The 24,800-nt window shown below is 44.4% G+C and overlaps 1 protein-coding gene across 2 annotated transcripts in view; it reads left to right on the top strand.

Annotated features, from left to right (window-relative positions):
• The window catches only part of trim36 (tripartite motif containing 36), a 127,235-nt gene that overhangs the window by 12,695 nt on the left and 89,740 nt on the right, over positions 1–24,800 (top strand). For both annotated transcript variants that reach the window (XM_069931147.1, XM_069931141.1), the window contains 3 exons: positions 5,011–5,336; positions 7,811–7,957; positions 8,304–8,399. In XM_069931147.1, coding sequence (XP_069787248.1) covers positions 5,011–5,336; positions 7,811–7,957; positions 8,304–8,399 — 569 coding nt within the window. The remainder of the gene's footprint in view (positions 1–5,010; positions 5,337–7,810; positions 7,958–8,303; positions 8,400–24,800) is intronic.

The raw sequence follows: 24,800 nt of genomic DNA, 5'->3' as shown, positions 1-24,800 counted from the left end.
TTGCCTTTTTTCATTTGATTTGTTTTTTTTAACATGTTCAACTTCAGAATATAATATCTGAAAACTACAAGACTTCAATATTTCCCTTTTTTCTCTATGAATATCCTGGCTTTTAAAATATAGCATATAGATAGGCTGGAACAATATTGATTTAGGCAGTCAGATAGCTTTTCTATACAGTGAGCTCATAGATCTGACATTAGATCACATGTATTAAAAAAAATCACAGTAAAGGCAGAAACAAGACCAATATCCAGTGGCGGTTTTATACTTTCTGTCTCACAGATCCCCTTTCTTCCCCTTCCTGAGAGAAACCAGGAGATGAAAAGAATCAGACTACCTGGTCCACTGAGCAATGAATCCTCCATTTTCCTGATTCTGTATAAATCAGGTGTGGTTTCTGGAATTTGAACCTCAGCTATGCTTCAACCAGAGTCCAGGAAGGAAAACTGCCTTGGATTATTTGTTGGGCTGGAGCAGGTTAGCAGTTGTGGGGTGAACATCTTAACTGCCATCAGAGTTTGCAGAAAGCTTCATGTGGGTACTACAAAAAAAGTCACTCCCTCTTTGCTCCAGATGATCTTCCTCAGAAAGTATCTGGGAACCCCTTTCACTCCATTGAAGGCAGGGACTGAATCAGGATCTTTGAAACTGAACTGGACATTAGTGCACCCTGGGCATGAAACACTCGGCTACTCAGTGTGCTTATCATTCACAACCATCCCATTATGCCACTCCACTCTTAACACCAACAACATGCTTGAAGCACACATAAGGTCAAAGTCAAGACTAACTTAACAGTTCCTTTTGTTCAATTTTCATGCTGTCAGTAATTATCAATGCCCTTTGTGATGTAGGTGATTCTCAACCTTTTCATATGCTATAAGAACGCTGATACATTATAGGCTGTGAATTAGCAGTGTGTCCAGAATATATCTATGCTATATCTGTTTAAACACATACTCAGTGGTGCTAAACTCGTCAAAGGTTTAATGCTGCTTCCACTCTCAAGGTTACTTGCCTGTACTAGAACAGCTTTCACAGGGTGTGAGTCATAATGGGAATTAAAACTTTGGCCACATGCCTGCTCTCTTAAGTTGAAGGAAACTACTACTTAAAACCAGTATAAATGTTCACATCTATAAAATTATTTTACAAATGAGATAAAAGTGTGCTGAGCTGAGGAGCTGATGTGGGATGGGGAAGTACAATGTAATTTGAGTGTGTGATTATAATATAAACAATCAGTTAAAACTGATATATGCCAGTTCAGATCTTGTACGATATGTTTATGATTTTTCTGCTTTATTTTTAATAGTTTATATTTATCTGCGGATTCATTTGATTTTTGCGTTGAGCTATGCAGTTGTACCATTTCTGTTAATGTGACATACAGTGCATCCTCAGTGGTAATCCTATTTAAAAATAAGGCAAGCAGCTGTTTAGTTTATAATCAGTCTTCTTTAAGTATCTCAGGCATGTCTCATAGGCTTTCTTGCTCATCAGTGTTCCTTTGCCTCAGGAACTGTAACTAACATTAATAAGTTCAACATGTTTGTACTAACCCATTTTCTGATGACTTTTTAGATTCTTGAGAATCAAATGGCAGTGATACATATATTTTTATTAAACAAAATAGTTCAGAATTAAGTTGCTAACTTGTCTGTGCAGGCCAGTTTAAGGTATTTGAATCAATAAGTCATTATAATTCTATGAATAAAAAGTAATAACTTTTTATCCTACCTTTGACCCTATTGCAGAGCCTCGAAATGTTTGGCCCCTGTTGAAGCATAGATTTTAGACTGATGGACTTTATTCCATTTCACTTGGTTTGTTGAGATCGATGTCCCATCTCTCTTTTCCTCTGATAATCCTTCATATTAAAAGGTGCCCTATTGAAACTGCTTAATATCAACAGAGATATTACAGATTCAAGGGGATGAGCACCTGATTTTGTACAGAGTTTAACCATTTTTAACCTTGATGAAACAAAAATAGCATGTTATTAACAAAAATACTGACACATTTCAATGAAAAGATATTACATTAATACTACATTACACTCAACATTCTATATTCCCAGTGAAAAGGGTATTTAAAATAATCTAAATTATTCAATAGTTTTAGTTATTTGAAATGACTTATGTTTTGTATTAAGTAAATTGAAGTAATCCAACACTTCATTGCAATAAAAGCATTTTGGGATATCACAACCCTGTAAAAGATGTTGTATAAATACTATAACTAATTCCTTGAAAAGTGTTATCAGATGTTAATAATTCAGTTCTCCCAAAATCTTCTTCACTGCTCTACACAAAAGTGCTGGAGAAACTCAGCAGGTCACACAGCATCCATAGGAAGTAAAAAGCAGTCAATGTTTTGGGCCTGAGCCCCTCTTCAGTCCTTCTTTCCTGATGAGGGGCTCAAGACTGATATATTGACTGCCTTTTACTTATGCATGGTCTGCTAAAATTTCTCCAGCACTTTTGTGTATGACAGTAGATCCCAGTATCTGCTGATTTTCTTGTTCACCTCAGTGATGTTAACCAATATAATAATGGATATCAAGAAGCAGAGTTTATGATCCATGAAAAACTAGCTCAATGTTCATTGAATTGATGGACTATAACCATTTTTACATGAGCTAGAAATGAAATTGCTGGTCAAGCTTCCTGTCTCGAAGTGACATCCATTAGTTCCAGATATATGTCAAATATGTTGCCACAGGTGGCAATAGAAGGAAAGTCATTGGGGATATTTAAACTGGAGGTTGATATCTCCTTTATCATTAAGATTATCAAAGGTTATGGGGAGAAGGCAGGAGAATAGGGTTGAGAGGAAAAGTACATCAGCCATGATTCAAATGGTAGAGCAGACTCAATAGGCCAAGTGGTGTACATCTGCTACTACATCATGTGGTCAAAATAAAGATCAGTCTACTTGCAAAGATGAATTGCATGCCCCTTTCCACTGACAGGCATCAGGATTGTATATCAGAAATTTGGGTACTGATGACTTATTTAAATTAAGAAGAACTTTGTCTCTATTCAGGCTATATATAATTTCAGACTCAGATCAGGTTTCAGATTTATTGTCAGAGTACATACGTGTCATCACAGAAAACCTTGAGATTGTTCTCTTACAGGCGAGGCAAAAATACCACAAATGTAAAAACACACCATACAATGTATACATATAAACAAATAAAGAAATGTAAACAAACTGACTGCAATACAATTTCTTGATATCTATTCATGTCAGCTTTGCCAACATGTCACAGTTGGAAAGTGGTGTATGGAATATGACTAGGCCATCATAACTTCTTGAATTGTGCACAGACTTAAGGATAGGTAAAGGGAAAAAAAATTAAATGCAAGAAGTGGCAGAAGAGGAGGTTTGCATGAGGAAGGAGAGGAATGAACTAGACAAACAAAATCAAATAAAATGACTGGTGTAGGTCCAGGTGATGTTTTATAATATGGAAGGCCTTTATATTAAAGACCATTACAAGTATTCCATAATAATATTTATGCTACATAAACTTCCAACGTTGCAGATTGCAGTATATCTTTTCTAGTATAATATCTTGTTTGCATGAGGTTAATTCATTAATAATCCAGGGTCAAATATAATGTTAGGTTACAGATTGTAGTGTATTATGTTTCCATCTTTATGAAATGCCTTCAAAATAAACTTGATTAATTATAGTGAATTCATCTCAATAAACCCATGTTCTCCTTTGAATTGTGCCAGTCCAGTGTTCAGCCAAAATTTATAATGTTGCAAATACCTTCCACATGGAGTTAAAATGCAAGATTCTGCACCTTTAACAATTAACTGTGAAATTCACATGGGAAAATTCCAAAAGCTTAAACCACTTTACCATCTTCATTTTTTATTTAATGAGAATTCCAACCTCATCTTTTTCATTGTTGCTTTACATCAATGCCCTCGACGTGAAGGGAGAAATTCTTCCTGGATCACTTGCATTAAATGCACACACACAATGGTAATAGTGCTTGGTAACTGCTTCGAACATTCATTGGCGAGTAGAATTGTATTTTGAAAGTGGAATCAATTTGCAGCTCGTGTTATATTTACACATTTAGCATTGAAATAAAGTTTCAATGTCCAACTCCAGTGACACTTATGAAGTCTGATTATTTCCTTATCAGATGGAATGTGTACAATCATTCGATATAAGTTTACATTGCATGGTAAATGGGTATACTAATACATTTAATGCAAGGAACTGGTTTCAAGTTAAGTTAAATGGGGAACTGGGCTACAACAGCATTGAGAATTAAATAGTTTTGCATAATCCTTAGTTAATTAATAGTGTTTGACTTTATTAAACTATTCAAAATGTACAAAAGCCAAGAAACCATTCTAAACCTGTATAAAAAGCTGGACCAATGCCAATTGAGTATCATGCCAAATTCTCTGCTTAGAGAAAAGATCCAGAGACTTTGGTGAAGTACAGAGGAGAATTATTAGAATTAGTCCATGTATGAGATATTATGGTTAAATACTGGAAAATTGAAGGGCTAAGGCTATTCCCCTTTAGACTCAGGGAAAGCCAGGATAAAAAGACTTAGATGTTTAAATGAACATAAAAGGAATGAAGAGAAATGGCTAATGGATTAATATTTAGGGCCTAGTAATGCAAGTGACACAAGGAAGATATTTTCACACAGACATTAAGGTTTGAATTCACATTGTTAGAGTGCTGGATACAGGTTCAAGAGCAGCCATCTTAAGGGATTTGGATCCAATGCATAAAGAAGAAAACACTAGCAAGGATAAGGAATTAAGTAGGAAAATGGTGTTGTTCAGAGGAACTTGCAATGATTTTCTTCTGTATTGTACTACTCTACCATTCTAATAACCCATATAACTTTACTACTCTTTCAATTTTCTTTTTCTACTTTCCCTTGTCTGTCCTCTCTCTGTCATTCCCTTGATTCTTTCATATATTGGTTGACTAAAAAGGATCTGCTGCCCATCCAGGCTGGAAACGAACTATCCACAGTCAAGGAGTCACCACCTTCCCTTGTCCTAGCTGTAAACGTGACGTAGATCTTGGAGAACGAGGCATCAGTGGTCTGTTCCGAAACTTCACCTTGGAAACAATTGTAGAAAGATACAGACAAGCTGCTCGAGCCGCTGTGGCTATCATGTGCAACCTCTGCAAAGCACCTCCCAGTGAGGCCACAAAGAGTTGTATGGACTGCAAAGCAAGCTACTGTAATGAATGCTTCAAACTTCACCATCCCTGGGGAACTCCAAAGGCTCAACATGAGTATGTAGGACCAACAACCAACTTCCGACCCAAGGTACGGAGCTTCTTTTACTGCTATTTTTATTTAAAAAACCCTATTCCAAATAAGTGTTCCCAGAGACCCATTTATATCATGTCCTCCTTCAACATAACAGTATTCCTCTTTCCTTTCAGAGATTTCTTGTGAATAAGTAAACATATGTTCCCATCACTTTGAACATGTATGTACAAAAAAAGGAATGGTACTTGATTAATAACTTAATTTGATGAGACCCCAATACCTCATAGCCAGCTGAACCAAAGAATGAGATATAATTAAAAATCCAACTCTATCTACTTGTCTAACTTACAAATCATGTAACCTTCGAGTAAATATGAACCTAACCTATCATATGTAGATGAATATTTAGATCTAGTCACAGTGCATTAAAGTATATTTAGCTTCGGTTAAATTAACAAACATATTTTGATAGTAAGCTGAAGATAAAAACCTACCTGAGTTGGTTGCATGGCTGAATTAATTTTCTTGTTTATTCATTCTGGCACATGTGAATGAATGAACCAAATGGTAAGTATTTCCCTTGAGGATACCAATGTGATTCAGTAAATGGAAGTAACCTAAATATTCAGAGGACATTGACTTCAAAAATATATGTTAGTTTTGCATTGTTAGCTACTTCAGCTCTAAATTTAAGAATACCAATTTAATTTTCAATGAATAATAATCAACAATAATAAGTAATAACAATCAAATTCTAATTGTTGCAAAATCACCATAATTTCTGGAATGATTATCAATACATCCAGCCTTTCTTTCCTTTAAAGGACATGGTCTGCATTCAGACAAAGCAACATTCTGTCTGTCCGACAAATATAACACATTATGGTATGATTATCGTATGTGCTGATGTATACGTGACAGATGTTGCAGTCAGTTTAGCCACACTCATCCATAACAGCTGCACATTCCCTAAAGATTGTGAGCATATCTCATGGAATGGATGAAGTGACAAAAACAAAAAAAGACACTAGTTGAAAATATCAGCTACTTCTATTTTGAATCAAGCTTTATGTTTTCCCATTCCTTTCAATACAAATTGACTACCCCGTCTTTTGGATGTTGGGGCGCATATTCCAGAAACAGGAAAAATTCTGCAGAAAGAAAGAGGTAGAATGAAGTATTGGATGAAACCACAGGAAACCCATTCCAATGGGAGATCCAGAGAAAAATCTGCAAAGAGGAAAGGATGGAAAGAAGAAAATAGACAGTAAGAAAATCAGTGGAAAATAAAAAGATGCACAGTGAAATGAACATGAAAAAGTGATTTATTGGAATGAAAGCAGAAGCAAAAGGAATAAGAGCTGGAGAGAGAGAGTGAGAGAGAGAAAAGGCAAAATGGAATAATGAATCAGAACAAAGAATAAAGAGGAAAATAGTATGAAAAAGAGCAAATGAGACAGTTTCAGAGGTGGTTAGGTATCTATTGACCAATATTTTTGTGTTTCTGGGTACAAAAAAAGGGCAGGCTGCACAAGGAATGGTTCATGTGTGTAGTTTTATTAAGTGCATCGGGTGCTAACTGAGTAAATACATGGCTGAAGTTCTATCTCCAACTTGGGTGATTCAAAATCCAAAGACTCTTTCTCACTAAGAAGTTTTACTGAATCGTACAAACCCTAGGACATGTTAACTGTCCTTTGTACACTTTTTTAAATGAGTAGTTAAATTGTAATCTTATTTGTGCCCCTCAAAAATTTATAAATTCTATAAGATCACCCCTAATCCTCCTAGACTCAAGGGAAAAAAAGATCCAATCCATCATGTATCTCCTTTTAACTCAAGCCCTTGAGTCCCAGAAACACATTGGTGAATCTTTTCTGCCCTCTTTCCAACACAATGACATCCTTTCTGACTTAAGCTGCACACAATTTCCCAAATCTTGTACCTTTATTAGTCAGGCCATTATTATGGGAGTTGGGCAGGGCTTCATGGTAAAATGAAAGAAAACACTGGTTAAGTGAGTCTAAGGCTCACTTGATACCTGTTTCAGTTGTTTGCAAGAATGTAGTTTGGTGTTCACTGTGCAGTTGGGATGGGCTGGTGGTGTTCAGGTTTGCAGTTTTACTCAGTGGTTGAAATGTGATATAAAAAATGAAGTACTTTTTTCAGCCATTTTTGTTCTGAATAACAGGTGGACTGAAGTCCAAATTTTACTGCTCTGTGTTTAATTTGGAATTAAATATACATTTTTAAAATGATGGAAGCAGTGAATTGTTCTTGCATACTGAATAACATCATTACTAAATTCTAGTATGTTCCCAGGATGCATTTTGGACAAAAGATTGGTATGGCACAGAAATTGATTACCATTTCTGTATGTGTTCATACTTTTTAAAATACATTTTTGATTTTGGAATGACAATAGTTCAATGCCTTTTCATTCTTTTCCCCAATTTCCCCCCACCAATCACTCCACTTCTATCCCTTCACCCACATCATCCCAAAACCGTTCTCCAAAATATCTTCAGGTATTGATGTGTCCAGAGCATGAAATGGAAAAGGTGACCATGTATTGCGAGGTGTGCAGGAGGCCCGTGTGTCACCTCTGTAAGCTTGGTGGGTCGCATGCAAACCACAAAGTTACTTCTATGAGCAGTGCCTACAAAGTACTCAAGGTAGGTCATTTTAAAGGATAAAAGTTAGTGACTACTTTCATTTTCAAAGGCATTCATTATGTTCTCAAATATCAGGACACTTCAATATATCCTAAACCCCACAAACCTTGTGCACAGTTGAATCTTAAATTCTTAATGACTTTAATGTATCAGTAACTTGCCTTTATCCTGGCCTCACTCTTTCTCCGTTTACTCATTTACATGTATTTGGTTTCATTAATTTTCAAATTTGTTATTTGCTTTGTTTATGTGTAAAGTGAGATATTAGGATCTGTTGACAGTTGGAGCGGGTTGAATGGTGTTCTCTGGTTTCAAGTGACAGTATGTTTTGTTGTTATGCCAACAGGAGAAGTTGTCTAAGAGTATTGGTTACCTTATCAGCAAAGAGGACCAAGTGAAAGCTCAGATCTTTCAATTGGAACACATGATTGACCAGACAGAGGTAAGAAAAGCAGTTATTCAAAGCTTTAGATTAGGTTTAACACAATTCAATACAAGAACAAGGAGAGCTATTTCTTTGGGAGCTACACCACTGGGAAAATGAATGTACCCAAACTGCTGACCAGAAGTTGTAATGGATTTGTCCAATATATTAAAGACATTGCAGAAGCATTCACTATTATTTTCATCCAGATGTGCTAGTTAGATGATGTCCCTCCATCACAGAGGTCAGCCTTCAGCCAATCCAATTCAGAATTATACCAAGAAACAGCAGCAATTATTGGATACAGCAATGGCTGTGGGATGAAACAACATTCAAACAGTAGCATCAGAGGCTTACCCTCTGGCACAAGCTGAAAATTGCCCAGGTATGTCTTCTTCACAAAAACAATAACATAAATCCAATCTGGCTAATTACCATTCAATCAGTCCACATTTAATCATCAGCGATGAGATGGAAGATGTTATGAATAGTCTTACAAAATGGCGCTTAGTCATGAATAACCTACTCATCAATGCCCAGTTTGGGTTTTGCCAGAAGCACTCAGCTCCAGATTCAGAATTCAGCTCGAATGTGAACCAAAGTACTGAATTCCACATGCGAGAGTGATTTCTTTTGACATCAAAGCAGCATTTCATCAAGTGTAGCATCAAGGTAACTTGGTAAAAAAGGACAATGGGCATCAAAAAGAAAACATTGCAATGGTGGGAGTCAATACCCCTCAGAAAAGAAGATAGTTATGATTGTCAGAGATCAATCACATCAGGCCCAGAGCATCACTGAAACAGTTCCTCAGGTCAGTGCCCTGGGGCCAAACATCTTCATCTACTTCATCAATCAACCTCCTTACACCTTGAGTTCAGAAGTGTGGATGGTTGCACATCATCAATTCCACTTAGGTGGCAGCACAATCAGATAAAGTGGTTCAGAAGACATAAAAGATACTGAACTGCTTTAGCTGGGTCAAAAAAGTATAAGAGCAGAGATATTATGCCATTGTAAATAATCAGATAGACCACAGATGGAGCACTATACACTGTTCTGGTCGCCACATTAAATGATTGAACTGGAAAGTGTGCAAAGAAAATTCATCAGGACTGGGACAGGTTTTATTTCCTTGGAGAGGAGAAAATTTGACCGAGGTACAATAATTATGATGGGCATGCATGAGGCAGGGAGTAGAAACTCTTCCCCTCAACACGCATTTAAATCCAGAGGGGATAGATTCAGGGAAAGGTTTAAAGTGAAGCTGAGTAAGGATTGTTTCAACAGTGGGTGATTGAAATCTGAAATACCTTGCCTGAGCTGGTGAAGGAGGCGGAGCCATTCACAGCATTTAAGGTATTTTTAGAGAAATGCTTAAATCACCAAGCCATGAAAAGCTTTGGGGCAAGTGCTGGTAAATGGGATTAATACAGACAGGTACTTGATGGCCAACATAGACATGTAGGGCTGAAAGTTTTGTTGCTGTGCTCCATGACAGCAGTTGTTTAAGGGGCTCACCCCTATCTTTCCGAGGGCATGAGGGGCCATCGATAAATGATGGCTTTGCCAGCAATTCCCAAATCCAGGAACTGAAGAATAAAAGAAAATCATGACATTTCAGTTCAATATATAAAATGGAATGGAGGGAAAAATTAAAAAAAAATCTAAATAAGAGCTATGCAGTTTTCCGGTGTGGCAGATACCCAGAGTATATTGGGTTATCCTCTGTAAAGATGGGGGTGAAGTGAGGGGAGAGTAAATTGGGGGAAAAATATTGCAAGATACTAACATTTAAATACCCTGGAATAGAGTTCATTCACATATGTTGGTAGTTAAAAAAAAAATTGGATATATAGGAAATTGTGGTGTGCTGTTGGTCTGAAGCAAACACACAAAACCAAAAGACTGTACAACAGGCTTTATTCAATGTGAACTTCCACTGAGCCAGCTGGGAGATACTGCTGCTGTAAACTCTGAGAATGACTTCAAAGGGCTGGTTCAGGCTTATATCCCAGAGGGTGATTGATACCTGACCGGGTGGGGCTTGGTCCATTCAGGTCAACTGATTGACAGCTGGTCAGGTGTTGTCTTGTCCCCATGCTCTTCTGCAGGTATAAAGTTTGCCCCTTGCAGTAGTTCCAGTGGTGTACCACCACATTCACCCCTTCTTTAAAATTGACCCAGGGGAGAGATGCAGTAAGGCCCCAAAACATATATACAGTATTTACTGATTAAGACAGTCCGGCGGCCGTCGGAGTCTCTGCGACCGTTGCAGGACTGGCTCCTGGTCACTGGTTGGTAAGGGTGTGGGGGGGCTGGAGGCAGGGGGCCGGAGTGGCTGGCATGGTGCAGCGCAGAGAAGTGGCTGGGGGGGCTGGGGTTAAGTCGTGTGTATTGCATCGGATGGACAAGGGGGCGGGTTCATCCCCCACGGTTGTAGCAAGTCCATGGTGCCCAAGGAGGTCTTGAATGCCCCATAGCTGCCTGGGGTCGGGGGGGTGTGACCAGGGGTTCAGCCTTGAGAGTTCTGCCAGTATTCTATGGACCACCCTTTTGACTTAAGGGCCAGGAGAACTGCCTTCCAGATCACCCTGTTCTTGCGTTGCACTTGCCCATTACCTCTTGGGTTGTAACTAGTCATAAGACTAGTCGGGATGCCCCTTGATGTCAGGTACTGGTGTAGTTCCTCACTCATGAAGCTAGACCCCCGGTTGCTGTGGATAAATGTGGATTAGCCAAACATGATGAAGATCTGTGTCAGTGCCCTGATGACAGTGGCCATGGAGGTGTCTGGGCAAGGAATGGTGAAAGTGAAGCGAGAGTACTCGTCTATGACCGTGAGGAAATAGACATTGCAATTTGTGGAAGGCAGGGGGCCCTTGAAGTCTATGCTGAGGTGCTCAAAGGGATGAGTGGCCTTTATGACATGGGCCTGGGGTGGATAGAAGAATCAGTGCTTGCATTCCACGCAGACCCGGCATGCCTCAGTCATGGTTCTGACGTCTCTGATGCTGTAAGGGAGGTTTCAGGACTTGATAAAGCGGTATAAGCAGGTGGCGCCCGGGTGGCAGAGGGAATCATGCAATGGCTGCAGCTGGTCATTGTGGAGCAACGCGCAGGTCTGGGAGAGGGCATCGGGGAAGTCGTTAAACTTCCTGGGGTGATACTGGATATTGCAGCTGTAAGTTGCCAGCTCGACTCTCCAGCAGTGCTAGATTTTGTCGTTCTTGATCTTGCCCCTGTGTGTGGAGTTGAACATGAACGCCACGGCCCGCTGGTCTGTGAGGAGGGTGAATTTCCTGCTGGCCAGGTAGTGGCGCCGGTGATGGACCGCTTCCATGATCGCCTGGGCCTCCTTTTTAATGGCAGAGTGCCCTAGCTTGGAGCCATGGAGGATCCTGGAGAAGAAGGCGACCGGGCGCCCACCTTGGTTGAGAGTGGCGGTGAGGGCCACATCAGAGGCATTGCTCTCCACCTGGAAGGGGGAGTCCTCATCCACAGCATGAATTGTGATGTCTACGATGTCCTGCCTGATTCGCCTCGGGTGGGAGCGGGAATGTTGTGGCCTGGGCCAGTGTGCAGACCTTATCCGAGAAGCAGGGAACTCACTGGGAGTAATAAGTGAATAAGCCAAGGCACCTGCGGAGGGCTTTGAGCGTGCGGGTGAGGGGCAGCTCCATTAACAGGTGCATCCGTTCTGGATCTGGGCCGATGACACCATGTGCCACGTTGTACCCCAGGATGGTGTGGCGGGTGGTGCTGAACACACACTTCTCTTTGTTGTAAGTGAAGTTCAGCTCCTCGGCCGTCTGGAGAAATTTCTCCAGGTTGGCATCGTGGTCCTGCTGGTTGTGGCCGCAGATGGTGACATTATCCTGGTACGGGAAAGTTGCCTTTAGCTTGTGCCTGTCTACCATTTGATCCATCTCCCACTGGAAGATGGAGACCCCATTCATGACCCCAAATGGAACTCGGCGGAACTGGTACAGGCCCCCGTTCGCCTCGAAGGCAGTATAGGGCTTGTCCCATGGGTGGATGGGGAGTTGGTGATAGGCCGACTTCAGGTCAGTTGTGGAGAAGACCCGGTAACGGGCTATTTTGTTGACCATGTCGGCTATCCTTGGTAGGGGCTAGGCATCCAGCTGGGTGTACCAATTGATGGTCTGGCTGTAGTCCATGACCATCCTCGGATTGCTTCCCCCTTTGACCACTAGAACTTGGGCTCTCCAAGGGCTGTCGCTGTGCTCTATGACACCTTTCATCAGAAGCCGCCGCACCTCCGTCCTGATGAAGTCTCTGTCCGCAGCGCAATCGTGCCTATCAGCTTGCAGTCTGGCGTGAGGTGTGAGAAGAGCACAAGAGGGGTGATGCACAGCATGGAGAGGCTGCAGGTTGGCTGGAGCTGGTTGGACGGCGCACTGTGGAGCATGAGTGGAGTTAAGGGCCCTCCGAATGAGAGGGTGTCGCTCTGCAGGTGACATTGGAAATCTAAGCCCAGGAGGACTGGTGCACAGAGTTTGGGCATGACCAGCAGTCTGAACCCAGTGTATGTCTCCAACCCCCCACCCCCCCGCCACCCACAGTCAGATCAGCCGAGCAGCACCCGAGGGCATTGATAGTCTGGTCCTTGGTGGCGAAGGCAATAGAGAAGGTGGTGGGGTGGATTTTTAATCTCAGGGAGTGGGCCACGCTCGGGTGAATGAAACTCTCGGTGCTGCCACTGTCGATTAGGCACTTTGTCCATTTATTTTTACACCCATCATGGGGCACCCAAGGTCGTGGGAAATGTTCCTGGTCAGTGTGGTGGCTGCTTGGACCATCTCGGGGTCTGAGTCATCATTCTCCAACGGTGGAGGCAAGTTGTGGTCGTTGGTGTCCACTGCAGACATTGTGAGAGGTGAGTGTCGGCCAGAGGTGTTCTCCGTAGTTGTGGGGTGCGGTGTGCGGTAGTTAGCAGCGTCCAAAGGCATGGGGTGCATTGATAGGCCTGTGTTGACCATGTTGTCATCGCTGTAGGCCTGGAAGGACCTAGGTGTTGGCAGCGTCCATGCCTGTCTGGGCTAAGATGGCGGTGTCGCGTGGGAGGGTGAGGCATGGCTGACCTTCTTCCCTGGCTGTGCTCGGTGCGCTGGGGGTAGTGACATCACGCTGCTGGCTGTTGGGTAGGGCGACGTCATCACAGCCGGCGGAAGTGGCGTTGTTCCGTAGACCGGAAGTGACATCATTGTAGTCTTCGGTGGGTGGCGCTGGAGAGAGCAAGAGCTGGTCCGGGCGCATGGCGCGCATGCGGCGATCATTGCCAGCGAGGCCGGAAGTTGGGTCGCTGGGACTGGGGAGGCCGGAAGTGGCTGTGGGGGCAATGGCGTTGCCTGGCAATCGCATGTGGCGAGGGCTGTGAGGGAGGGGAGAAGAGCATAGAGGGCCGCTGATCTGCTGGTGGGCTTTGAGAGGCATACCTTGGCGGTGGCCTTTCTTGCTGCTTCTTGAGCAATTCTGGTTTTTGGCCAGGCAATTTTGGCAGAATGAACAATCAGACTCACACCGGGACCCACAGTACTTACGTGCGATGGGCGCCCGCAGCATCGATGTTTTCTTCCCCAGCTTGATCGAGGGTCACAGCAGCCAAATGTGCTGACCACGCGGAGGCCTGGGGAAGCCTGAAATTGAAGGCTTTGGTGTGCAGGGCTGCTGCCTCCAGGGTTCAGACTATCTCTGCTGTTTTGGCCAGGGAGTAGATCATTTTCTTCCAGCAGCTTCTGACTGACGGCCCTCGTGCATAGCCCTCTGACATAGGCATCCCTGATCAACCTCTGGACCTCCCTTTCATTTACCCTGGGTTCAGCCAGACAAGGTCAGGCCAACTCATGCAGAGCTCCCAGGTAAGACTTGGCCGCCTTCCCAGGTAGTTGGGCTCGGATACTTAGGAGGTACCTTGCAAAGACTACGTACATGGGAGGTCTCGAAGGTGTTCATCGCTTCTGAGTACCCAGTGCAGTCTTTGAGAGCTGGAAAGCTCGGGGACCCAGCTTCGATCGGGGTAAGACAAGTCTTTCTATTGGAGTCCAAGATGTCGTCGGTGTGAGCCTCGATGATCACATTGACCATGTACCTCCAGGTGGCTTGGGTCGATTTCGAGGCTCCCGGCGCTCAGGAGCTTTTCCATAGCAGCTCTTAAAATTTATGTCGAATAAATTGTGGTGCGCTGTCGTTCAGAAGCAAGCACACAAAACCAACAGGCTTTATTCGACGTAAACTTCCACAGAGCCAGCTGTGAGATTGTGCTGCTGTGAGCTCTGAGAGTGACTTCGAAGGGCCGGCTCAGGTTTATATCCCAGAGGATGATTGACACTCAACCAGGTGGGCCTTGGTCCATTCAGGTCGGCTGATTGACAGCCAGCCAGGTGTTGTCTTGTCCCTATGCTCTTCTGCAGGTACAGAAGGTAGCCTGCATTAGGCTGGTGGTGTACCACCACATTCACCCCCTTCTTTAAAATTGTCCTGGGGTGGGGGCAGTAACAAGGAATCGTACCCACTCTACAAAATACAATATTTACAGTTTGAGATGATCCAGTGGCTGCTGGGGTCTCTGTGACCGTCGTAGGACTGGCTCCTGGTCACTGGTCGGAGGGGTAGTTGGGGGTTGGCGGCAGGGATCTGTGTGACTGGTGTGGTGCCGTGCGGAGGGGTGGCCAAGGGGGCCAGGGTCGAGTCGTATTGGATGGGTGGGATGGGTTTGTCCCCCAGGGCTGAAGCAGGCCCCTGATGGTCAAGGAGTTCCTGCGCGCCTCATAGCTGCCTGGGGACGGGGATGTATACCCGGTCATTGTCGTCCTGGGCTAAAGGATGCCGTGGAGTGGTGGGTACGCCTGCTGGTGCCAGGTCCCTGCTTGAGACTGTGCCCTCTCTGACACCGCCGAACCTAACATAGTTGTGGTTGGCTTGTAGTGGAAGACCTGCTCGACCAAGGGTTCGGCCTTGTGTGACCGTACATGTTTACGCAGGAGCACCAGTCCCGGGGACGTGAGCCATGTTGGGAGGGACATTCCAGTTGCCGATTTCTTGGGGAATGTGAAGAAATGGTCATGAGGGGTCTCATTGGTAGCCGTACATAGCAGTGACCGAATGGCATGGAGCGCCTTCGGCAGGTCATCCTGCCAGTACTCAATGGGCCACCCTTTCGACTTGAGAGCCAGGAGAACTGCCTTCCAGACCACCCCGTTTTCGCATTCCACTTGCCCATTGCCTCTCGGGTTATAACTCGTCGTGCGGCTAGCTGTGATGCCCCTCGCCGTCAGGTACTGGCACAGCTCGTCACTCATAAAACTAGACCCCTGTTCGCTGTGGATGAAAGCGGGGTTTCAACTGTATAAGGTACTGGTGAGACCGCACCTGGAATACTGTGTCCAGTTCTGGTCTCCATATTTGAGGAAGGATATACTGGCTTTGGAGACGGTCCAGAGGAGGTTTACTAGGTTGATCCCTGGGATGAAGGGGTTGACTTAAGATGAAAGATTAAATCATCTAGGATTGTATTCGCTCGAGTTCAGAAGAAAGAGAGGAGATCTTATAGAAACATATAGGATTATGAAGGGTATGGATAGGATAGATGTAGGAAGGCTTTTTGAGCTGGCCGGGAAAACTAAAACAAGAGGACGCAGTCTCAAGATTCGGGGGATTAGATTTAGGACAAAGATGAGGAAAAATAGTTTTTCCCAGAGAGTAGCGAATGTTTGGAATTCTCTAACCAGGGAAGTGGTTGAGGCTGCCTCATTAAACATATTTAAAATTCGGTTAGATAAATTTTTACATGATAGAGGAATTAGGGGATATGGGGAGAAGGCAGGTAGGTGGAGTTAGGTCATAAATTAGATCAGCCATGATCGTATTGAATGGCGGAGCAGGCTCGATGGGCCATTTTTGGCCTACTCCTGTTCCTACTTCCTATGTTCCTATGTTCCTAAACATGGTGAAGATCTGCCCCAGGGCCCTGATGACAGTGGCCATGGAGGTATCTGGGCAAGGGATAGCAAAAGGTAAGTGTGAGTACTCATTCACTACCATGAGGAAGAAGATGTTTTGGTTCGTGGAAGGCAGGGGCCCTTTGAAGTCCATGCGAGACGCTCGAAGGACCGAGAAACCTTTATGACATGGGCTTGGGGCGGGCGGAAGAAATGGGGTTTACACTCCGCTCAGACCCGGCAGGCCTCGGTCATGTCCCTGACATCCCTGATGGTATACGGCAGGTTCCGCGACTTAATGAAATGGTACAACCTGGTGACACCCGGATGGCAGAGGGACGCATGCAATGCCTGCAGCCTGTTGTTGTGCATAGATTAGCAGGTCCGAGAGAGGGCATTGGGGGAGTCGTTAGACTTCCTGGGGCAGTACTGATGTCGTAGCTGTAGGTTGCCAGCTCGACTCTCCAGTGCAGGATCTTGTCGTTCTTGATCTTGCTCTTGTGGGTAAACATGAACGGCATGGCCCGCTGGTCCATGAGGAGGGTGAATCTCCTGCCGGCCAGGTAGTGGCGCCAGTGGCGGACCGCTTCCACAATAACCTGGGCCTCCTTTTCAATGGTGGAATGGCCTAGCTCAGAGCGATGGAGGGTCCAAGATAAGAAAGTGACGGGGCACCCCCCCTTGGTTGAGGGTAGCGGCGAGGGCTACCTTGGAGGCATTGTTCTCCACCTGGAAGGGGAAGTCCTCATCCACAGCCTGCATCGTGGCGTCCGCGATGTTCTGCCTGATGTGGATGAAGACTGCCTGCACCTCGGGTGGGAGGGGAAAGGTTGTAGCTTGGGCCAGTGGACGGACCTTGTCCGAGAAGTGAGGGACTCACTGCGAGTAATAAGAGAACAGGACCAGGCACCTGCGGAGGGCCTTTAGCGTTGGGTGGAGAGGTAGCTCCAGTAATGGGTGCTTCCTTTCTGGATCTGGGCCGACAACCCCATGGGCCACGATGTACCCCAGGATGGTGAGGCGGGTGGTGCTAAACACACACTTCTCCTTGTTGTAAGTGAGGTTCAACTCCGCGGCCATCTGGAGGAATTTTTCCAGGTTAGTATCATGGTCCTGGTGGTCACGGCCGCAGATAGTGACGTTATCCAGATATGGGAATGTTACCTTTAGCTTGTGCCGGTCTACCATATGATCCATCTCCCGCTGGAAGACGGAGACCTCGGTCGTGACCCCAAAGGGAACTTGGCGGAACTGGTACAGCCATCCATCTGCCTCAAAGGCAGTGTAGGGCTTGTCCTTCGGGTGGATGGGGATGTGGTGATACGCCAACTTCAGGTCAATCGTGGAGAAAACCTGATAGCGGGCTATCTCGTTGACCATGTCGGCGATCCTAGGCAGGGGTTAGGCGTCCAGTTGGGTGTATTGGTTAATGGTCTGGCTGTAATCCATGACCATCCTCAACTTACTTCCCCGTTTGACCACCAGGACTTGGGCTCTCCAAGGGCTGCTACTGGTCTTTATGACACCTTCTGCCAGGAGACGCTGCACCTCCGTCTTGATGAAGTCTCTGTCTTTGGCGCAATAGCACCTACTTCTGGTGGCGATCGACTTGCAGCCTAACGTAAGATGTGGGAAGAGCACTGGTGGGGTGATGTGTAGTGTGGAAAGGCCGCAGGTTAGCTGAGGCTGGTAGGTTGGCGTGCTGTGAAACGTGAGTGGAGGTTGGGGCCCCCCGAAGGCAAGGGTGACAATCTGCAGGTGGCACTGGAAATCTAGGCACAGGAGGACTGGGTACAGAGTTTGGGCATGACCAGGAGCCTGAACCCTATGTAAGTCTCCCCTCCCACAGTTATATCGTCCGAGCAGTGCCCAAGGGTACCAACAGTCTTATCCTTGGCGGCGAGGGCGATCGAGCAGGTGGTGGGCTGGACTTTTAATCTCAGGGTGTGGGCCACGCTCGGGTGAATGAAGCTCTCGGTGCTGCCACTGTCGAACAGGCATTTTGTTACCTGCCCATTGACTTGCACGTCCATCATAGTGCGCCCAAGGTCGTGAGGGATGTCCCTGGTCAGCGTGGTGGCAGCCAGGATCTTCTTAGGGTCGGGTCATCGCTCTCCGGTTGTGCGCGGCAATTTATTGTGTCTGGAGGTGTGGGGAGCATCGGTAGGGTGGCCTGGTCATCGCCGATGTTGACCACGTCAACCTCAGTTGTGGGGTGTGGCATGCAGCAGCCGATGGCATCCGGAGGCATGGGGAGCATCGGTAGGGTGACCTGGTTAATGACCGTGTTGACCGTGTTGTTCTCCTCGACTTCAGGGTCCCTCCGTGTAGGCCACTGCCTGGCCCAAGATGGCAGCGGCACATGGGGGCCCGCTGTGTGGCCCCCATGTTCATTGCACTGGGGGAAGTCACCTCATCATGGCTGGTGGCAGTGATGTCATTATGTTTGCTGGAAGTGACGTCACATCATGAGCCGGAAGTGCTGTCTCGGCGAGCGGCGCTGGCGAGGGCGAGGGCTGGAGCAGGTGCTTGGGGCACATGCTGCGATTATCGCTGGTGGAGCCGGATGCTGCAACATGAGAGTCGGGGAAGGCGGAAGTTGTAGCAGGGACAATGACGCTGCCCAGCACGTGCCCGTGGAGGGTTCCGCTGGGGAGGTGGGGAGGTCATAGAGGGTCGCTGTGCTGCTGGCTGGTTTTGAGAGGCACACTTTAGCAAAGTGAACAGTACTGGTTGCTTGCCGGGCAGTTTCGATGCGATCGTCGGTCTGACCCACACCAGGACCCACAGTACTTACAGGGGTGCCTGGTGCCTGCCGCAGTGACGTTCTCCTCCCCAGCTCGGTCTGGGGCTGCAGCTGCTGTGTGAGAGGGCCATGAAGGAGCCTGGTGGAACCTGGAATCGAAGGCTTCGATGTGCAGGTCTGCAACTTCCAGGGTTTGGACCACTTCCACTGTCTTGGACAGGGCGTAGATACTATCTTCCAGCAGATTCTGCCGGATAGCCCTCAAGCATAGCCCTCGGACGAAGGCATCCCAGATCAGCCTCTCGACCTCCTCTGTACCTACCCCAGGTTCACCTAGACACTGTCGGGCCAACTCTCGCAGGTAAGACTCAGCCGTCTCCCCAGGTTGCTGGGCTCGGGTGTTGAGGAGGTACCTTGCACAGACCACATTCATGGGGGGCTTGTGAAAGTTCTCATGAGTGTCCATTGCACTCTTGTACGTGGAGCAGCCTCTGGTTTCCTGGAAGGCGTGGGGACCCAGCTTTGACCGGAATAGGACCAGCCTCTTCCGATCTGAGTCCAGGGTGCCGCCTGCGTGCGCCTTGATGATTGCCTCGACCGCGTGCTGCAAGATCTCAAAGTGTGTAAGGGCTTCCAGGTGGTGTGGGTTGACTTTGAGGCTCCCTGCGCTCAGGAGTTTTTCCATCGCAGCCGTGGGAAAATTTTGTGGATTAAATTGTGGTGCACTGTTAGCCAGAATCAGACTCACACAAGGTAAAGACTGTACAACAGGCTTTAATCCACAAAGACTTCCACAGAGCCAGGCTGGCTGTAGCTGCAGCAACTCTGAGTGAAGCCTCGGGAGGCTGACGCAGGCTTATATCCCGGAGGGTGATTGACATCTGACCGGGTGGGGCTTGATCCATTCAGGCCGACTTATTGACAGCCAGCCAGGTGTTGTCCTGTCGCCTTCCTCCTGCAGGTACAGAGGTTTGCCCCTGCAGTTGGCCGGCGGTACACTCCTGCAGGTACGGAGGTTTCCCCCTGCAGTAGGCCGGTGGTGTACCACCACAACCTATTTTTTTGATTTGTACTGACAAACTGACTCCAGCATAGAAACATCGGCTATGGAGAGGTTCATTAGCTGTTCAAATTTATTCCAACATTTAATGAGATCATGACTGATCTTTGGCTTAAGTTATTTACCTACCTTTGTCTCATACCCTTTTATAACTTTGGATAACAATCATGCCTAACCTTCAAACTTACAAAGAAAGCAACGATATGCAAACTTCATTCATAATTACGTCTCAGAGACAAGGCAATATTTTAAATCTCAGTCACATTCTCTGAATGACCAATTCAGGTGTCGTGTTAGAACCATACAATTTACTCCTAGTGTGTTCCACCTTGATTTCATGTGGATGTAACATCATTTCTGCTTCCTTACAATTTCCACCCATGCTTTGGCATCAATTTTTAAACATCTTTAATATTAATTTTAACGATATAACAAGGTAGGAGCTCCTTCTGGCCCATGAGTCCGTGCACCTTATTTACATCCAATTAACCTGCCAACTCTTTAAATATTTGGAGGGTGGGAAGAAAATGGAGAAAACTCACTTGGGTCACAGGGAGAATGTTCAAACTCCTTGCTGTCAGTGGCAGATTTGAGCCTGGATCAATCACGCTGTAAAAACGTTGCGCTACTACCCTAACCGAACCACCCTCATTTGTTAAGGACTGAATACAATATCTACATCACATCCATCTCTCACTCATAAACTCACAGTATAAATTCTGCTGGAGTGCCAGATCTGCTCCAGGTCTGGTCTCAGAGTTCAGTTGCTCCTTCTATCTTCAACTCTGCATGCAAAATTCAAGTAAAACTTTTATAAAGTCACTTTTTAAAAATAATAAAATAACCATTGGACTTGCTGGATTCATATCAAGAGTATGTTTTGGCAACCAATCATAAATTAAATAGGAATTACAACCTGCAATTACAGATTTTGGCCCAAACATGCTCATTTAAGCAACAGTCATGTCCCATTTATTTTATTCACTGCTGTTTCGATCACCAACCTGACTTGGGGTACTGGTGATACTGCAGCCATTTTATATGGGAGCCTCAGGAAAATTTACAGCTGCTGACTTCTGAAACAAAATGGGATAGAGGTCGATGTGGTGCTCAATTAAAATAGAGCAGCATGGTGGCTGGCACCTGAATCCCAGGGAGACATCCATGGCATAAGATGAGCCCAGTGAAGTACTTGTGGAATCACCCTCATTGCGGTGGGGGGTCGAGGCACATGGAAATCTGCATTGCTGTATCCATCAACTTGATCAAAATCCCTATGGCTTTGGCCTGGAGAGGCAACCACCATTCTTCAGTTTCCAGGAAAATAGCTGTTGGGCCAAACAATCAGGCTTGTACATTCAGTGGCTGCAAGTTACAATTACCTTTGGCCTGGTTGGGGTGAGAACAAAATGGGTGACTCTGTTCTTTCATGGGGGATGAAAGTTAAAAGTGAGCCCATTTCTCTGGCGATACATGTCAGTGTCATAATGCTCTGCCCTGAGAAATAATATTTCTAATAAATTTCCTCTAAATACATCTGGGGTTGTAGGTCAGTGGGGTATAATTGGGCAGCATGGGCTCATGGGCCGAAAGGCCTGTTACTGTTCTGTAAGTGTAAATTTAAATCTAAAGCTTCATTATGATTCTCTCATTCATTCCACACATTCTCCATATCCTTCCTGTGGTCTCAAATGCAAAACTGCACACAATTCACCAACTGTGTACCCGCTGAAATGTTTGGATATATTTAGCATTACACTTTAAACAGTGTGGGCATTATATGGGAGCTCAGGAGAAAATAAAATATGTGGAAGCCTGTAGGAGCAGGAGGGAAGAGCAAGATTCTAGTGATATGGAACTAGGCCTTCATAAATCTGATACTGTTTGTCCTAAATAGATTTGAGCAGATGTTGCTGAATGATGTCATGGCATCTAGGGATTGAGTTAACATTGAAATATTAAAGATAGAAGGCTTAGCAAAATGTTATCAATGATCATTATTTGTATTCTTTTGTAATTAGAGGCAAAGTTTCTGATCAGGGTGACAAAATTAATTATTTATATCAATTAGACAATGAGAAAGGTGAATGTCTTTTATTGCTACAGGATTCAACTTTAAGAATAATGATATCTTAGTAATAATATAATTATTAGAATATAATTATAATTGTGCCTTGGTGAGATCGAATCCAGAATCTTATAAACAATTTGGGTTTTTATAGTTCAAAAAAGTATAATTGCTTTCGAGGGAGCGCAGCGAAGGTTCACCACTTTGTTTCCAGGGATGACAGATTTATTATTTACAGAGAATTGAAGCGGCTTAATCTTTATTGAGTTTAGAAGAATGAGATGTGATCTTACTCATACAAATATAAAAACAAATCTTAGGAAGCTGGATAGAGTAGATTTTGAGGAATCTAGAAACAGAGAATGTGATCTCAAAGTCAAGGAGAGGCGTGTTATGATTAAAATGAGGAGATATTTCTTCACTCATGAAACCATAGAACATCACAGCACAAAGACAGGCCCTACAGCCCATCCAGTCCTAGCCAAACTATTATTCTGCTTAGCCCTGTCAACCTGTCCTGTATCCCTCCATATCCCTCCCATTCAAATTTCTCTTAATGTTGAAATCGAACTTGCATCTACCACTTCTGCTGGAAGTTTTTTGCATACTCTTACCTCCCTCTGTGAACATATTCCCCCTAATGTTACCCTTAAGCATTTCATCTTTCATCCTTAACTCTTGTCCTCCAGTTCTTACCTGACCCAAGCTCAGTGAAAAAATCTGCTTGGATTTACCCTATCAATTCCCCTCATAATTTTGTAATCCTCCAGCAACTTTCCCCTCATTCTCTGATACTCCAGGGAATAAAGTCCAAACCCATTTAATCTTTTCCTATATTTCAGCTCCTCAAGTCACAGCAACATCATTGTAAATTTTCTCCACACTCTTTCAATCTTATTGATATCTTTATTGTAGGTAGGTGACCAAAACTTCACACAATACTCCAAATTTGGACTCATTAATGTCTTATACAACTTCAAGAAAACATCCCAAGGATTTATGAAGGCCACTTTGCCAAAAACTCCCTTTACGACCCTATCTACCTGTGTGTATTCATAGATCCCTGTGTTCTATCACACTCTCCAGTTTCCTACTTTTTACCATGAAAATCCAACCCTGGTTTGTCCTCCCAAAGCGCAACACCTCATAGTTCACATTAAATTCCATCTACCATTTTGCAGCCCATTTTTTCATCTGGGCCGGAACCAGCTGTAGCTTTAAGAGCCTTGCTCACTGTTCATTACACCTGCAATCTTTGTGTCATCTGCAAACTTGGGATCAAATTTTTGACATTATCTTCCAGATCATTGTCAAAGATGGCAAACAGTAATGGACCTAGTAATGGACAATTCCTGAGGCACACATTAGTCACAGGTCTCCAGACCGAGATGCAAATATTTACTACCAATCTCTGGCTTCTCCCACAAAGCCAACACCTAATCCAGTTTTCTATCTTTTCCTGAATACTGAGCAATTGAACCTTCTTTACCAACCTCCCATGCCGGATCTTGTCAAAGTCATTTCTAAAGCTGATGTAGACAACATCCACAGCCTTTCCATCATCAACTTTCCTGGTCAAATCCTCAAAAAACTTTATAAGATTGATTAGACATGGTCTACCATGCTCAAAGCCATGTAAACTATCAATAATCAGCCCTTGTCTATCAAAGTTCTCATAAATCTGATCTCTTCTAATGTTTTCAATAATTTACCTAATATTGAAGTCAGGCTCACTGGCATATAATTTCCCAAATTATTCTTAGAGTCTTTCTTAAACAACAGAACAACTATCCTCTAATCCTCTGGCACCTCACCAATGGTGGAAGATATGTACCTTTGAAATTCTCTACCCCACTGAGTTTTGGAGGATTGTACTCAAAACCAAGATTGATTGTTTCTGCAAAATAATGGAATCAAGGGTTGTGAGGAACGAACAGGAAAATAAATTTGAAATAGAAATTCAAGGGGCAGAGCACATTCAACAGGCAGAATGGCCTACTCTGTTCCTATTCCTTACCTCCTAATGTTATCAATTTACTGAATTGATAACATAATGTTTGGGCAATTCAAGACTAAAAATGTTGACTCGACATACTGATTAGAATGCGATTTATTGATGAAAATACCCTTTCCATTATCAGAACTCGAGAGGTATAAGGAGTGGCTGCAGAATCCCAAGAACCTGCTCTGCCATGAAGTATTTGACTGTTCTGCATCTCACATCCACGTTCCTTTCTAATCCCTATATAGTGTGAATCCCTTTGTCCAAAAATGTACACATCTCACACTGAGTCTTCCACAGTTCTCTGGGAGGAAACATTTCAAAGATGTGCAACTTCAATAAATTCATTTTATTTAAAAAATAATTAGACAAAAAAGGTCCTTCTAGCCACCCAAAACAAGTTTAATTTACTTTTAAACCATGCCCAATCATACTAACCTGATTATGGAAATACTAAATCTGCTTTCTAAAGTGCAGATGCAGAGGATTAAATATGCGTAATATATGTGGCATATCATGATTTTAAGAATTGTTATTTTATGCCCATTTTGAATAGTTTCCTAAGGTCCCATGGAATTCCTT

This window comes from Narcine bancroftii, chromosome 1 (genome assembly GCF_036971445.1).
Source record: "Narcine bancroftii isolate sNarBan1 chromosome 1, sNarBan1.hap1, whole genome shotgun sequence".
Taxonomy (NCBI): domain Eukaryota; kingdom Metazoa; phylum Chordata; class Chondrichthyes; order Torpediniformes; family Narcinidae; genus Narcine; species Narcine bancroftii.
Note: the sequence above shows the minus strand (reverse complement) of the source record. Positions and strands in the feature narration are given on the sequence as shown.